The sequence below is a fragment of the Thunnus maccoyii genome, chromosome 5 (genome assembly GCF_910596095.1).
Source record: "Thunnus maccoyii chromosome 5, fThuMac1.1, whole genome shotgun sequence".
Lineage (NCBI taxonomy): Eukaryota > Metazoa > Chordata > Actinopteri > Scombriformes > Scombridae > Thunnus > Thunnus maccoyii.
Genome location: NC_056537.1, coordinates 28449732 through 28466389, shown reverse-complemented (window position 1 = coordinate 28466389; position 16658 = coordinate 28449732). Strand labels below are relative to the sequence as shown.

At 40.4% G+C, this 16658-nt stretch overlaps 2 protein-coding genes across 5 annotated transcripts in view; one reads left to right on the top strand and one right to left on the bottom strand.

Annotated features, from left to right (window-relative positions):
* The window catches only part of chka (choline kinase alpha), a 28218-nt gene extending 20505 nt beyond the window's left edge, over positions 1-7713 (bottom strand). Inside the window, exons 1-3 of one of the 3 annotated variants that reach the window (XM_042410927.1) lie at positions 5952-7712; positions 4956-5064; positions 2760-2813 (exon numbers count right to left, since the gene is read on the bottom strand). In XM_042410927.1, the coding sequence (XP_042266861.1) occupies positions 2760-2813; positions 4956-5064; positions 5952-6187 (399 nt within the window). In that variant the 5' untranslated portion in view covers positions 6188-7712. Of the gene's footprint in view, positions 1-2759; positions 2814-4294; positions 4356-4955; positions 5065-5951 lie in introns of those variants that run through there. The other 2 variants (XM_042410929.1, XM_042410928.1) reach the window with 2 other exon arrangements.
* Positions 7714-8217: 504 nt separating this feature from the next.
* On the top strand, positions 8218-14710 carry si:dkey-12e7.1 (uncharacterized protein LOC557553 homolog). 2 transcript variants are annotated; one of them, XM_042410932.1, is made up of 4 exons: positions 8218-8474; positions 8593-8638; positions 9579-10216; positions 11977-14710. In XM_042410932.1, the coding sequence occupies exons 3-4, from the start codon at positions 9653-9655 to the stop codon at positions 12562-12564; spliced, it is 1152 nt and encodes a 383-aa protein (XP_042266866.1). In that variant the 5' UTR covers positions 8218-8474; positions 8593-8638; positions 9579-9652; the 3' UTR covers positions 12565-14710. The 2 variants fall into 2 exon arrangements, with proteins under 2 accessions (XP_042266866.1, XP_042266864.1); XM_042410930.1 differs by having other exon boundaries at positions 8590-8638.
* The last annotated feature ends 1948 nt before the right edge of the window (positions 14711-16658 follow it).

Here is a 16658-nt window from a genome sequence, read left to right as displayed (position 1 = left end):
AAAGTGGAAACAACTAGAAATAATGAATGAAAACTGAATTTTGTGGATGGAATTATTTGTGTGGGAATGTATAGTATCCTGAATTAATCAAGACAACAGACAAACATGGAGTAATTGTTGCGTTTGCTTTGGCAATAGAATAAGTAGCAAAGTACAACAGATAAGAAATTAAAGTAGGGCGGCAACTAATGGTTACTTAGTTATCAATTAATCTGTTGATTCTTTTTTTATTAGTTATTAATTAATTAGTAGATTAGTATCTTAGTTTATTACATGTCAGAGTCCTCAAATATCTTTTGTATGACCAGCAATCCAAAAACCAATGTTATTCAATTCACTGTCATCAAAGACTAAGAGAACCAGATGATATTCTTTTCTTGTCTACTACAGCATACATGTTTTCTCCTTTGAGAAAAAAATCTGAAACCAAAAGGGAGAAATCTATATTTTAAATTCTTTGGTTTCATGATGGCTCCTCCTAGTTTAGCATTAATTTGATGAAATACTGTTCCGTCATCCATTTGCTTAGATGAAGACTTCATTTTGATGCAGCAAATCAACTCTTTGCATAAAGCAATAACATGGCTTCCTATAGAATAGGCAAAGCAGACGGTCACACTGAGCCTGATAGCATCCTGCTAAACAAGAGCCACAGACTCTGAGCAACAACCCATATTAGCTTTCCTGCTAAAGTCTCTTTCTTATCTAACATGTCTTGTCCTGCACCTTAGCTTGTTGAACGAACTACCAAACAAACTTTCATCGAGGAAAAGTGCAGCTAGGATCCAGTTAGCTGCAACAAAATATAAACATACCTGCAAATGTCATTTTGGACCCGTTAGATGCTGGTTTGGTCATTGTTCTTCAAAGTCCCTGTTGGCGACACACTGTCTGTCCATGACTTGCAGTTAAAACAGTTTGTTAATTTTGTCTCTGTTCCGTAGGGTGTAAAACTGGTAGCCTGTCAGGTAATGTCAATCAAACAAGTCTACGACACAATCTTTTTTTCTTTATTTCAATAATAAAAAAAAATACTACCAATACATTAAAAACATGTTGACATTATTTTGGACTACAAAGAGAGATGATTAAATGTGATTTCAGTTGAACTATATGAAGTTGACACCCTTGGCTTTTTGACATTTTTGCTTCAAAAAAATTTTACTTAAATGATAAATCGATTATCAAAATTATTTTTTGCAAATCTATTAATCTACCGCTTGTGTCAGATCTACATAAAAGCCTGTCTCTGCTATAAACCTGTTCCAAATAAAGGCCTAGTTTCCTTTGCAGTTGAAGTTAATAAAGGCTATGGCCACTATCTGACAACAGTTTTTTTGTCTGTTATACATTTGTCTATTTTTATAGGTACATATTTCTAATAATAGGTACATCTAGTGGTAACTTTTATATGTACACTGTCCGCAAGTGTCCACTCCTCGGACACAGTATATCCACACTATGCCTAATACGCTGCTGTGACGTTTGAAATATCCCCATAGGGATTAATACGGTGTCATCCCCTCTAATCCAAATAGGATTTACCCGGACCAGACAGCATTGTTAGCAGGAGGGATCCAGGTGAGCCTATCCTAAAACACTGACACGGGGTCAGTTCTGCATTACCCACACTGCTGGCTGAAGGCTGGGATTAGAGGGAAGGTAACTTGCCTCTACGAGCAGCATTCTTGAGGGAGAGATGCCAGAGTGGTGACAATAGCTAACTAGCTGATGACCACACCTCACATGGTGGGGGAGTTGTGATTCACCATCATAATGTGAGAGTCAAATGTCATGATCACATGACATGATGTATGGTAAAGGAATTTCTGGGTCAGTGGGTATGAGGCTTGGCAGTGCTTCAGGCTGCCAGTTGTGACTCTCTGAACATGTTGTATTCATGTTGTTTCATGTTCTGTAAAACGATACTGTGTTCCAAATAAGATTTCCTCAGTTGAACTCTGCAGTTGAATTCACGCCCAACGAGCTAAATTTAGGGCTGCAACTACAGATTATTTTCATTATTGCTTAATATGTCGAGTATTTTTTCAATTAATCACTTAGTTATTTGGTCCAGAAAATGGTGAAAAGTGTCGATCGGTGTTTCTCAAAGCCCAATCGGACATCCTTAAATGTCTTGTTCTGTCCCAACCAACACTCCACAACCCAAAGATATTCAGTTGACTGTCACAGAAGACTAAGGAAACCACAAAATAGTCACATTTGAAAAGCTGGAATCTGAGAATTTGGAAATCTTCTGCTTAAAAAATTACTCATAATGATTAATCAGTTATCAAAATAGTTGGCGATTAATTTAAAAGTTGGCAACTACTTGATTAATTGACTAATTGTTGCAACTCCAGCTAATGTTACCAAAATAACCACCACAGCTGAATGAAATCTGTAGGATGACTGCAGCATTTCCTTGCTCAGTTTTTACAATCAGGCCGTTCGAGGGGTTAGTAAGGGGAGGCAGGTGTGAAATCAATTCTGAACTCAAGTTCAAAAACCCACGGGGATACAAAGGTTCAGCCATCTCTGTGATTTCCCTAAAACAACTGCTGCATCAGGAGAATAAAACCCCATCCCGACAGAGATATGAATAACAGGAGAATTTAGGGAATTAAAAAATACATTTTCAGACATCAGTGAGGAAGGGGCTGACACATGAGATGGTGAATATTGTGTTGACTGAAACAGCTGGATGGACACTGGGCAGAGACACATGCTGTACGGTGGCACCATCATCAGTTACTTACTTGCAAGTGATTTTCTTTGTTTGACTGTCGGGAATCCCCTTTATTACAGGACATCTATCAACAAAAGAAAAAGGAAAGAACTATCCATGAATACATGTGAAGCCGTCCAGGAGCGTCAACATCAAAACTTAGCCATGCCCGCAGTGCAGATAGTACAGTATGAACTCAAACACACACCAAGTCTTTTGGACATGACAGTGCAGAGGACTGGTCAGACTATTCACTGTGCTCCCCTGACTACCCGCTTAACGTAACAGCCAGAAAAAGAGATCAGAGATAGAAGTCAGACAGTGCAAAGATAGCAGGTGTTATCTCTGAAGAAGAGAGAGAGATAAAACTATTTTCGATTATGCAACTGAAGAGCTGCTGTTGGGTATTATATTTTACTGCGGATTACATTAATTTCAGCTGAGCTAAAAATATACACATTTATTTGGTGAATTTACTCATTACTGAGCATGTGATTCACATAACTTCATTGCTGAGAAACGCTGTCTCCAGCGTAGGTAAAGGTTTGTTTAATCATTAGTAGCAGTGCACTCTGACAATGACATCTGAGTTCCTTAATCATATTAGCTTTTTGATTAGACATCACTAATTCCTGAGAGGCAGCTCTGTCCTGACAGAGATGGCTGCAGTTACCTTGGTGAAGTGCTCTCTCAGACATCCCTAGCAATAAAAGCTAACTGCTTATATGCCCATTAGCAATTACACAGGCTTTAGTTAATACTTAATGCAGGTCTCATCAGGCCTGCAGTTAATGTGTACATGAAAATTAATCACTTAATGGCCACAAATGACAAATTTTAAGGCCGGGCAAGCAGCAAGTGACCAGCCAATATCTCTGCGTCTTTGTTTTGGCTCTGTCTTTTATTTATCGAAGCAGGCTGGAACAAACAGCTTGTGCTAAAAAAAAAAAAACAAACACTTCCAATGTTGAAGTGGCAGCAGAAGATTAGAATATGCTGCTTTCAGGAGTCTTGTGCAAATGTTTTGAAGTCCTTGAACTCTTGACACTAAGTATTTGCATGTGAAATCAATCCGCTCCGATGTGTGATGGTGACTCAACAGTTATCTTTAGAGAAGTTTGGTTATTCTTTGTAATATTGCAGAATGTAACTGCCTCAGGGTGGCCGGTAACATGAACTCTGGACACACCAGCCACATCACCTTACGGAGATAAAAACGCCTCTATCTCTCCGTGTTTACTGTAACCACTGTGGGACTACAACAAAATACATTATCTATCTGTTTTTAGTGCAAACTGTGAAGCAACAAGTCAAATTGCACTCAGGCAAATGTAGATTCACTCTCAGGCTGATTGTCCACTAGTACAAAAATTCATCTGACTTCTTAATGATTAAGAATCACAAGGCAGGGATTTAGAGAGGAAAAGAGACAGACAGGAGAGGTGTTTCAGCACTTTGTTTTCCCTCCATACTGTATCCTCCCGGTGTTGGCAGCCGGGGTTGTGCTACATGAGTGTGTGTTACGTCTTTGTATTAGGCTGAGATTTCAGGGATCTCATACTGTACCGTGTTTTTTGGTGGGTTCACCTGGGAACAAGAGTGCCCAAGGCACGCTCCTTTGGGAAGCCTACGGCAAAGAACACATGCATGTACAGCCATGGGGGTACATCACCATGTACAACAATGGCTAACACGCACACACACATACATACACACACACACATACACACACACGTGAAGGCACAACTGCACATGCATGCATACACTAACATAAGCATATGATCTAAAGACGCGCGCACACACACACACACACACACACCCAACAATAACCTCTGGTGGTCGCACTGTCACATCACACAGCTATTATCTTTTTTTGTTTGTTTACTGTTTGGTTTCTAATCAACTTAAACAATAAAGTCACTTTTGACCCCAGTTAGTCATTTTGGTGATAAAGGTAGACAAGTCAAATATTTATATAGTTTTAGTTAAAAGACAATCAGTGTGTTATGTTTAAATTTCTGATGTTAGCTGTGTGTGCTCATCTTCATTACAAGCAGCTAAACTTGAATAATTACAGACTAACAGCTACAAACTAATGAGTGGTCACTGGTTGTCTGACATGACAACACATCCTTGTGAAGTGCTTGGCTTACTTGTAACTCTGAACAATAAAACAACAGCCTTTAGCTGTTTGTCAAAGTGAAGTGATGAGAGATGTGGCTCCCACCTGCAGGATGGCCCCATAGAGGCGCAGCAGGATGCTCCTTGGCTCGTCCCCAACAGTGTCCAGGCTGTCAGGGAGGCTGCACAGGAAGAGCTTGTTGCTCAGACCACCCCTGGAAGACAGATGGTCCAAGTCAGAAAATATGACAGCATATTTATATTACATAATGGAATGACAGGATCGTATTCTCTCTCTCTCTTTTTTCGCCTTTAGGTTATTTTCTGAGGACCTTTGCTTAACCTGAATTCTTAATAATAATCATAATTACTATACATTAGAGCTTATTTGACTACATGTACAGTCTCCCCTTACCTACAGGGGCTCAACTAATGTCCATGATTCCTTTGAATAAATTGTTTTTCTAGCTTCAGCTGCTTTGTCTTTCCTGTTTTGTGCTGTTTAACCTGTACAGATGATTTCATATTTAAGCGGCAGTTTTTCAAAAACATAAACTGAGAAATTTAAATTAGAATAAAACCCTGTTTAGACAGACAACACCTGAAATAGCAGCTATAGCAAATAAGACCAATTCTGTCCCAAAACACCACATTTAAAAGGGAAAGGCTAAAGAATTTACATTGTAAAGTAGGCTACTAATGTTTTATTTCAGTAGTGAGTGACAGCAAAACATCAAGATTTTAACTTGTGTCCGTTTTGTAGCTAGTCTGTTGACAATGATTTAGCAATTGACTCTGGAGGCTCCAGAAATGTATTTAGATAATGGGGCTTTCTTTGTGACACTGCAGTATTAGCCAAGGCCCTTTTTTCCACACTGTTCTTACGTCATCCACAGTGTAAGACACTGAGTAGCTCCAGGATGACATCATCACTCAGCTTGGAGAGACTGTTTAATATATTATTGCGAATATGTATAATACTACAGCAACAATCTATATTTAAGGCGTGTTTAGCCTGTAACTCTTTGCTGCACGGTATTATCACACTAGCTTCCACCAGCAGGGCCTGTATCCATCACACGAGCAGATGAACACACTGTACCTTATGATGGTGATGTGGAAATCGTCCTCCGCCAGGGTTTTCCAGGCTCCATGGAGGAACTCTCTGCACCACAGATAAGCCTTGCGCCGGGTGTCCAGGTCGGGCTGGTCGGGACGGACCAGCTCCTTGCAGTCCTCCTGGGTGTCTGGCTGGACCTGCAAGGCGTTCTCGGTCACCAGCAGACCCAGCGACATGGAGGGAGAGGATGAAACCCCGTTGATGAATTTGGTTTTCATTTTTGGTCTTTAAAAATGTGGAATAAAACTCAAATATTCTGAGGTGACTGCCTCCCGGGAGAGATGACTAAGCTGGTTTGTGTCGCAGGAGGATTTATTTCGGCTATTCGATACCAGATTTCTTTTCTCTCGGTAAGTTTATGAAAGACAAAAGTAATGTAGGTTGTTTCTTTTTCTTTATTATTCAGTAGTAAGATGCGAAGCGTCGTTGAGGCTTCTTAGAGAGGTCAGGAAGGCGAGGATGCTGCAGGCAAGACCTTCAGAGAATGAATCAAGTCCGAGGGACGCGCCGATTTATGGGCAGGGCGGGGAAGGATGGTCACATGACACGTCCGCGCCCCTTCTCTTTCCTGATTGGTTGGCTCGGACACAGCCCCGCAGACCAAAACAAACCAGGTGGTGCCTTCATGGCTATCGGACATACAGGTTAATTTTCTAATAACTATGACACAGACAGAAAAAAGTAAAGTAAAATAATTTATTGAATATTTATGTGATTTTACTTTGTAGCTGTAGTTATTACATTATTTTTTTTATTTTACTTTTATATTATAGTGTTGAATATGTTATCTATGTCATCGACACATGTAAATGTCGCCCAGACAGATCCTTTTGTACATCTGGCACAAAGGGATCTGTACAGTATGGAAGCTGTGTTTGTGTGCAAGCAATGTTAGCTGTGTGTTTTGTTAACTGTGTAACAAATGTGTAAGAGCCTGTGTATTCCTGGCAATCAACAACATTTAAATGTATATTGTGGAGTTTTCATTGTAGCCTAAACAAATATGGTTTTGTTTACGTTAAACATTTCTCACCAAAACGCATCGTGCGTATACTTAAGGTCTTATAATAATGATAAGTGCGTTTCCTACCCCATGTACATTTATAAACCCTAACCCATTCGTAATATTCTGCAAAGATTTGTATTTTAAAGACTGACGTTCTCGTTTATTGGAGAATTATTGCCACCATTTGTCATCACCCTAATATGTCTATGGCCATGGCTATGACAAAATCATTCAAAACATTGCTCCACGGCTGAAAATGTTGCGAAAGAAGTACCTCCATGGAGTCCGTGAAGGCAACATAAGTATCTGTCACATTTCTCCCTCACAATCAGTCACGTAGCCAGAAAACCTTTTTTACTTTTCTGTCCTGTAAGAAATCTAGCATCATAATAGCCTCTAATGGGAAACATGTTATTTTCTGTGTGTTCGTGTGTAAAAAGAATATTTCTGGGTATAACTCCTAGTATACTTAGTAGGTATGTAATGCTTTTAAACCCCCCTGACACTCCCTCCCCCCTGTCCTTTGGCTGAACAAAGCAAAGGCACAATATGGAAACTTATCACCAAATACAGGCTGCAGGAAGGAAGTCATAACTTTTACATACCCGAATGAGTTAATATGTCATGAGTCATACACTAAACTGAATTTCATGTCATTTATTCTTGTGTAACCGGTCTAGCCTGACATTTAATTTTGCTACGAACTCTGCGTTGTGTTCTCTCAGGGGTTGTGTAAAACACAGCAATATCAATACAGTACCCTCACGTGACCGGGTTTCTACATGCACATCTTTGAAGGAGAGAGGGAGATATCTCCATATCCGTTCTCCGTCACCCAGGATCAGTATGAACTGCCGCAAAGGATGCTGCTCCACAGTCATCCTGCATCACCAGGCCCACGTTGTGTTTTGATACCACCTACTGGTGAAACATGCACCTCAGGCAAAATAGGAATAAACAGCATAAAACTGTGCCAAAACAACGTAACGAGAGAATTCACTTAAAAAACACGTTAAGTGGAAAAAGTTAATTAATATCGTGAAAGTGTGAAATATAACGGGTGTAACAAACAGCAGGGAAAGAAAGAAACTCTAAGATTGTCCTCCTAACTGGCAGTTACATATTCACCAGCAGATGGCGCGCTTTATTCATTCCCTAGTACGCTTGAGATATTTAAATATTACGCAATACAACGAATAGTGCCTCTCAGCGGCGCCTATTCAGGTTAATGTGTTTAATAATGACATATAATAATACATTCTCTGTTTGCACCGAGGAGGTTATACAGAAGATATATCCTTCTTTTCGAACATCAACCTCCGCCCGGCGGCGCTACGCCAGAGTCAAAAACGTGCAGATCGGCGGCTTTTGATGACATCATCACTAGCGTATCACAACAAAAACAACAACAGAGCTCAGCTGTTCAGCAGCTAACTAGCCGGCCTAGTTACCAAATACTTGCTCTTTACAGCTTTTTAAAACTTCTGGATTTATATCAGGTTGCCACACAGCCTTTAGCACGCTCCTATATACCGAAACCTACAACATTTTCAACAATATGTAGGAATTAATTAATGTGGATCTCCTTTGTCTCCTCTCTGTGCTAACTACTAGCAGGTTAGCTTTTTAACTAAGGACGGGAGGAAGCCTGTTCAAGCAAAAGGTAACGACACGATCTTATATCTCAAAAATAATGCTTCACAATCAGATCCTTTTTTCAAACTACGTATAAAAGTTTAAAGCCGTTAAATTCGCCCGTGAAGCAGGAATGAACCTATAAAGAAAACAGGAGAAGAAATAACGGTGCTACCAAAAGACTTCCAGTCATGTTATAACAATCTGACGTGTCACATAACTGTTATTATTATTATTATCATCATCATTATTATTATTAATACCGTAGTAAAAGTGATCACGTGTGTATTATATTACGTGCTGGTCAACGGAGGATTTTTGAAGTACCAACGTTACATCGAGGTTATTGCAAACAGGCTGATTGGTCAAATAATGGGAGACATTTAATATTAATCGGTGAGAGAAGGACCGACATTCCCATCCTACAGCGTTTCTATGCAGGACTTTAAAGGAGAATGCCAACAAATGTCAGAGTTCACATATACTATAATTGTGTATGTGGCCCAGACAGTTGAGTCAGAGTTTGTGAATTTACTAGAGATGAAATCCTTTGAACTGTAGCCATGGTATACATAGTTGAATTAATACGCCAATAAAGTTTAAGTTCAAGCTGAACCACAATTCAGTTCTCAACAATGTGAACATACAACGTACTGTATATAAGTGGTAATCTCCTTTTAGTGCTTGTAAGCGAGTTGTATTGGCTGCTGTAAAGTAAACTTCATACTAAACTAGAACTGTGTTTTTATTCTGTTTCCTGGTCACATAAAGGGTGAGTTGACCAAAAGGCCAATGTCCTGAAATCTGGCATAGACCTTTAAAGTAATAATCATAATCAACCTTTATTTACACTCAGAAAGAACACCCTGAGGAACAAGAGCCCTCCTTTACAAGTATGCAGAGTTTACACAAGAAAAATAAAAAGGCCTACATCTGTATTAATTTCCTGTCTGTTTATTTTCTTCAAGCCTTCACCAGGATAGAGAGATTTATGGCAAAGCCAGACCACAAGACCTCCCGGTGGAGATTCTGACTTCCGCCAATGACCACCAACATTATATCCCCCTCTGTCATCATGTCACCGCGGAAGAGACCCCTGGTTCCTGTAAGCAGCCGGCGGAAAGCAGTGGATGACTACTTCCCTTTCAACTTCCTACCGGTGGAGTGCCAGCTGCATGTCTTGTCCTTTCTGAATGAGGTGGATAAATGTAGCTGCGCTCTGGTTTGCCTGAGCTGGAGCTGCCTCATCCGCTCATGGAAGCTGTGGCGGGTGGCCGACTATTCCCGTCGTGGCGTCTTCCACCTGGGTCAGGAGGGGCTGCTCGTTTCCAACCGCGAGTTCGAGAGGTGGAAGTCCTGGGTGCACCATTACACGCACCACCTCATCTCCCGCCGGGCCAGCCTGCTGACGCTGAAGGCCAGCTTTGACCTGGGCGATCGCTGTAACAAGTGGGGCGAGCTGCTGAGCCACCTGCTGGATAACATCCACTGCAGGGACCTCAGCCACCTAGACCTCAACTGGACCTTCACTCTTCTAGAACCGCTGGACCTCAGGGTCCACTCAAGCTCCAGCTCCCACCAGGACAGCATTACCAAGATGGACCAGGTAACATGCTTGCATTGATTGTAAATACAATTAAAGTTGCACCAGATTCACATGCTGGTGGTGGCTTCTGATTGCAGCAAGCAGTAAAAAATCTGAACTTCAGCACACAGGAGTGGGAGGGGGGAGGGGGGGCTTTTATGCTTTTATATGACAGTGACATTTGGGAGATAACAGGAAATGAGGAGAGAAAGAGTTGGGGAACAACATGCAGCAAAGGTCTGCTGCTGGAATCAAACCATTGTGACATTGTGGTTATGTGACATGAAATTGAAATTAAGAAATCATCAGAAGCAGCCTGCCTGAGGATCTGAGGCTGTGCTCTGGCAGCAACACAACAATATAACTGGAAGCTAAACCATGAGGTGTTCTGAAGATAATTAGTAAAATCTTAAAATCTGTTGTAAAACTTATCGGTAAGCAGTGAAGGGAGGCTAAAAGTGATTATATTTTGTCTTTTAGTATTTATTTAAAGCTGAGCAGCTGCATTTTGTTCTTCAGTTGATAAAAACATTATTGAAGGACTTTAGTGTTCAATCATGGGGCATTCTTCTTCATCACAGCCTCTCTTTATAAATCCAGTTGATAAGAGAGATGTTTTATTACTTGGTATCAGGTGGAAATATTCCTAGTGTACATCACCATATTTCTCAATTATTCTCTCTTCTATTCCACCATTGTGTGCATCACCCGAGCATCATGCTGTTAAACTGCAAAACTTGTCAAACTGATTAAAGCACTTTCTGAGGCATCAGTGATGTTTGAAACTTCAGACATCATCACTCACGTTCAGTATTGGGCAAGCTACTTGGAAAGTGTAGTGAGCTAAACTACCAGTTACATTAAATGAAGCTCCACTACATTGACGCTATCCCCCAGAGAAATGTAGCAAGCTAAGCTACAACATGGCAAAAATAGTTCGCTACATCAAAGCTACTTTTTTATTTTTTATTCTATTATTAGTAGTAGCAGGAGTAGTAGTATATTTTATATGATTGGTAGTTTAAAAAGTGGTAATTTTATTAGGCCCACTCTGTACTAGTGGCTATATCTACATACATTTCAAGCAAATAATTTTGACTAACCACCATACTTTTGAGAGACTAGCATTTTTGTTGTATCCTCCGCTGGTCGATGTTAAAAACAACAAAAGTAATATTCCCATCTCTTCCCTCCTATATGTATTTGTTTATTTGTTTTAGTTTGTATAACAGGTATACAGGTCCGTGCATGGCGGTGGCGTCACTTACTGATCTTCAGCAGTTTTATATCAGTCCACAGCAGAAAGCTCAGTTGTGCCTGAGCTTCAGAAATGCTTGATGGGAAAATGTAGCTTGTGTGGATGCCACTGCACTACTTGATCAATAAAAGAGCTTCACTACTGAAAAGCTATTTTATCCAGAAAACAGCGACGCTACCACCACTCTACTGAGAAATAGTAGTAGTTAACCTAGTAACGACGCTACTGCCCAACACGGCTCACGTTGTATTCTGCAGTGAAACAGTGTTCTTCACAGCAGTGAAACAAGCTGTTTTCCCTGTTTTTCACTACTATTTTCCCTAGTTTTGCTACCTGTTGATTTAAAAATGCAATCAATTTACATCTCAGGAGAGTGTGGCATTCTTTTGGCTTCCAAAGCAAGGCATGGCATAAAAGTTTGGGAGCCGCTGTTATAACGTGTTCTTGTCCATACTGACATGTCACTTGTTATACAGACAGATGTTTCACACACATGTTTCATCTGTTTGGTTTGATTTGACAGGTGACCAGTTTCCAGGAGCTGCTGACCAAACTCACACACAGTTGCCCACGCATCTCCAAGATGCGTTTACACTTCGACTGGTCAGATGTGTCCGTGTCGCTGCTCACCCAGTTCCAGCAGCTCCGAGTCCTCGAGCTCAAATATTTCTGGGTCTTCAAAGGAGTGACTCCCTCGACGCTGCAGACTCTCACCAAATCCCTGCCTAACCTGAAGTCTCTGACTCTGCACATCCTGGTGCCACTGAGGAACCTGGGCATCTCCTACACTCTGGAGTCTCTCTCTCTGGAGTTCCTGGACGTGTCGCCCAGTCGGGGCCTGGTCTTCTCCTGTCTGAAGCTGCCCGCCCTGCGAGAGCTACGAGCCAAGAAGATCGTCCGCGGCATCACACTGGACCGGCGGACCAGGCTCAGGATCCAGAGCCGGTGGCCCTGCCTGTACCACGTCCTCCGGGAGGGGACGCCAAAGCTCCAGGCCCTAAACAATGAGAGGCTCCTCCCCACGTGGAGAGAGGAGAGCTATGGCGAGCTGTCTGCCATCCTGGAACAGTCCTGTTACTGTGTCCAGCATCTAGACAGCTGGCTGTGGTAGTCAATGCTATGACTTACAATACATCAAGTGCATAATGGTCATTCACTGGTAGATTCCAGAAAATACACACCATTCTTGTCTCTGTCTGAATGAACTAATTATTTACGCGGAGGGATGCAATATAGTTGCAGATGAAAACTGAGACTTAGGTTGTTTCCAGCTCTTCCACAGAAAGCTGCTGTTATAGCTGGAAATACTTTACCAAAAGTTGACGAGACAATGACACACAGCCTTCTATTCTTCTATTCTGTTTTTTTTTTTTTTTTGTCCAGTATCTCCAAAAAGCAAAGGTGCTTCATGCTTACTGCACTGTGTTGTGTTGGCCTGGATTCATTTCCACTCAGTGCTGGAAACATGACGACATTTACCACAACTCCACCTGAGCCATGTGTGCACGGCCCATTTATTGTGAAAAGAAGACTAAATACAGTGAGTGGAATGGCTTCTCCAAGTTGTGGAGAGTTTTGCATTTTAAACTCAGCCTGAGTTTATTCCACAGAGAATAGTACATTGGAGGATTAGGACCACTGGTAAAAACAAATCTGAGTTTTTGAGAATCAAGGCAAAATATTTTGATAATAAAAGTCATATTTGTGCAAGAAATAGTTGTAATATGTCAAGTATTTTAAAAAGCTGTACTGTTATGAGGCAAAAGTCATAATTTCAAGAAAAAAGGCATTACATTTTGTGAAAAGGTTGTAATTTTCAGGAAAAAGCTGTAATGTATCGAGAATAAAGTTCTGAAATATTTTGAGAGAAAGGTTGCAGCGTTAGGGGACAAAAGTGAACATTTCAAATTGTAATATGAGAAAAAGTTGTGGTCAAACTTGAAATATCACAGCTTTTTTCTCAAAATATTAATATACATGGACTTCATTCTCGCTATTAGATTACTGAGAAGTTGAATACAGCTTTTTTCCTAACAACAGTTATAGAAAACTGATTTGTACTGTACTGTAAATTCAACTATTGTTATTAATTTGGTCATTGATTGAATTCGATCGTATTTATCCTCAAACATCCAGTCATCCACTGTTTCCAATGGAAGGACCAGGCTGTATAGAAAATACAGGAATAGAGTCCTCTGCTAGAGAATTGCACAGTTGACAGATAAGATCAGGTGTGCACATGCTGTAAATATTTAAAAAATTGACTTAAATTGATCACATGCTCATAGAATACATATAATAAATTGTATCCTACACATTTGAACTATGTCATTTTAGTAATACAGAAAAAAATTTCAACAATCAGTGTGAGGTAAAGTCACTTATTAAACCAAAAATGGGTCAAGGACCAAATCCTGTAGAATACCAGATATCCTGAAAACCCAAACTGGTTCTGTATCTGCACTCTGACATGGCTGCTGAATACTTGACACATTCACAGGCAGCATTAAGCTGGTGTAATTCTTATTACAGCCTGTCAAGAATGCTGCACAACTTAACCAGAGTTCATTCCAGTGCTGGACCAATTTGCACCCAACATATTTTTCTTGAAAGCCTTTTTTGGGTTGTTTCATTATTGATGTGTGTTGCATTAGTGGAATTGCATTGTGTGTGTTTCTCCCAAAAGCAGCGACAGCTAATGCAATGATTTTATGAGGTTTTAAAAGATTTAAACTTGCTTAAAATAAAGAAATGTATCAACCATTCCTGTTTGGAAAGGTTTTGCATATTTCCACTGCTGTCATGGGAGCTTGTTGTTGCTCAAAGCACCACAGCAAGTGAGTGACCAAAGTCCAGCTGTTTTCCATGTGTGGATTAAGTTTTGGATCATAGACTCCAGATAATGTATGTGAAATTTGTGAAATTTTATTTTCATTCCTTTTTACCAGGAGCCTCAACTGTTTGCCTCTGACAGCTGAGAAATAGAATCAGTGCTTCTGCAATTATCCTCCTAATCAGCAGAGGTCCTTATTGTCAAAGGTTTGGCCCTGAAGATTTCTCGTCTTACAGCGGAACCTTGTGTTTACAGCTGCGCTAGTGTAACATTGTCCTCTAAATCAATGGCTTCTGATCATTTCACTCCAGGACATGTGTTGTACGAGTAGCAGATTTGTGCTTGAGGGTATTTATGCTCTTTGGAATATATCAAGTGTATGTGTGAGGTTTGGTGGAAATGATAAAACTTTGATTGTACAATATTTCACATGACTCTTTGTAAAGAATTATCCTTGATCTCAATTGTCATTCATAATATGTTGTGTGTGTGTTTGTGCGTGCTTGTGTGTGTGTGGGCATCAGCTTAAAGTTTCACTTCTTTAACAAGTGACAACTCCTCCAGCACCTACCTCCTGCTTTCTAATGAATAAATCCTTTCTGAAAACAGCACAAGGGTACTTCTGATCATGTGATCGGAAGTGAGCTGGAGGCCCTAACATTTGGACAGACATAACATCTGGTCTCTTCCACATTTAACTTTGTTGTAACATCTGGGGCCAGATGCATAAAACTCTGTGTAGATTCATGACTAAAACTTTGTGCACGCACAAACCCAGAAATATGCATACACATTTTTTTTCGTCAGATTTATGAAGCTGTGCGTACTCATGGTTCTGTTTTATAAATCTCAGTCATTGTGGAACTGGGCGCACATGCACAAGCCTCATTTCCACTCCCCCAGTTATCCATACATGGATGAAGACACACCCTGAACCACCCATTTTCATATCAGTTTACCACCTGCTCCACCAGTCTGAACACCTGTCAATGAAACAAACGGGAAAGACAAGTGCTTGCTCATGGAGGAATTGTTGGGTCTCTCTCTCTGTATATTAAAGAGTATGGTCTAGACCTGCTCCATGTGAAAAGTGCCCTGAGATGACTTTTGTTGTGATCAGGCGCTATATGAATAAAAATTGATATGAATGAAATTGAATTGAAAGAAGTACAGTTTGACAGATTGTGTTGCACCGGCAGGTTCTCCAACAGCAGAACAGCTGTCATTATACACGACCATTACACACGGCTGTGCAGCTCTTTATACCGTTCATGTCATTAATTCATTACATGGACTGTAAACCATCATCAGCAGTGATCTAAAAAATGTAATCAATGATTAGTTGTAGCTTTCAGATCAAACAGACTTTACAAGCTGTGTCACAACTAAGGATACAATAAAAAGAATATTAAGAGCAAAATAAAATGTTGCCTCCTATGTAAATTAAAAGAATGATAAAAATGAATCACAAAAAAGTAATTAATCAATGTTACGTTTATAAATGTGCCTTTGATTGGCATTTTACAAATCTCTGTAAACACAAAAAAAATCACACACATTTGTTTCTCATCCTAAACAAATAATGTTTTACTAAAAGATTCCGTCTCGCAGTTTATATTTCATCTCCAGCTTATCACATCGCCCTCAGATTGCTTCAGAAAAACATGTGTGCGCCTGGTCTGAAGAATGCATGAGGTGCAATTCTCACCACACAGTCTGCTTTTATAAATACCAGTTTATGTGTGGGAAATGGCGTGTGCATGGTTTTTGTGTGTACGCATCATTTATGCATCTGGCCTCTGGTCTATTCCATATTTTGCTTTCAGAGTCCAAGAGCACCAGAGATTTGTTTCTGGGTTTTTTATTTACATTGTTGCACATGTTAACTTTGACTGAGTTCATGGAATTCACTATAAAGTTTCTTCAAGTTGTGTGAAACCAAAAAGTGCTTTCACAAGTGTCAAAAACATCATTACATCCCTAACAGCACATTAATCAGAGATCATGTACAACGCGAAACAGGAATGCGGCCTCGCTGCCATGGTTTTCCTTTATTGTTGTGCCATCTTAGTGTTTCAATATGGTTGGTTCGTTTTGATCTCCTTGACCCTGCAACGAGAACATCTGTTCTCAGAATAAATAACCTTAGTCGCACCCAGCCCAGGCCCTCTTTCATACACTGTTACCATTTTGCCTATTTGTCTCCCTGTATTTCCTCTCCTGAGGTCAGGAATGTTTGTTCATATGTGTGTGTGTGTCTTGGTGGTCGTGGTTCCCTGAGGTTGGGGGCTTTCCAGCAAATTCAACGATTTCCCAAATCACCCTGTCCTCTATTCTCCTCCTCTTTTTTCCTCCTCTCTTATCCAGCCCTC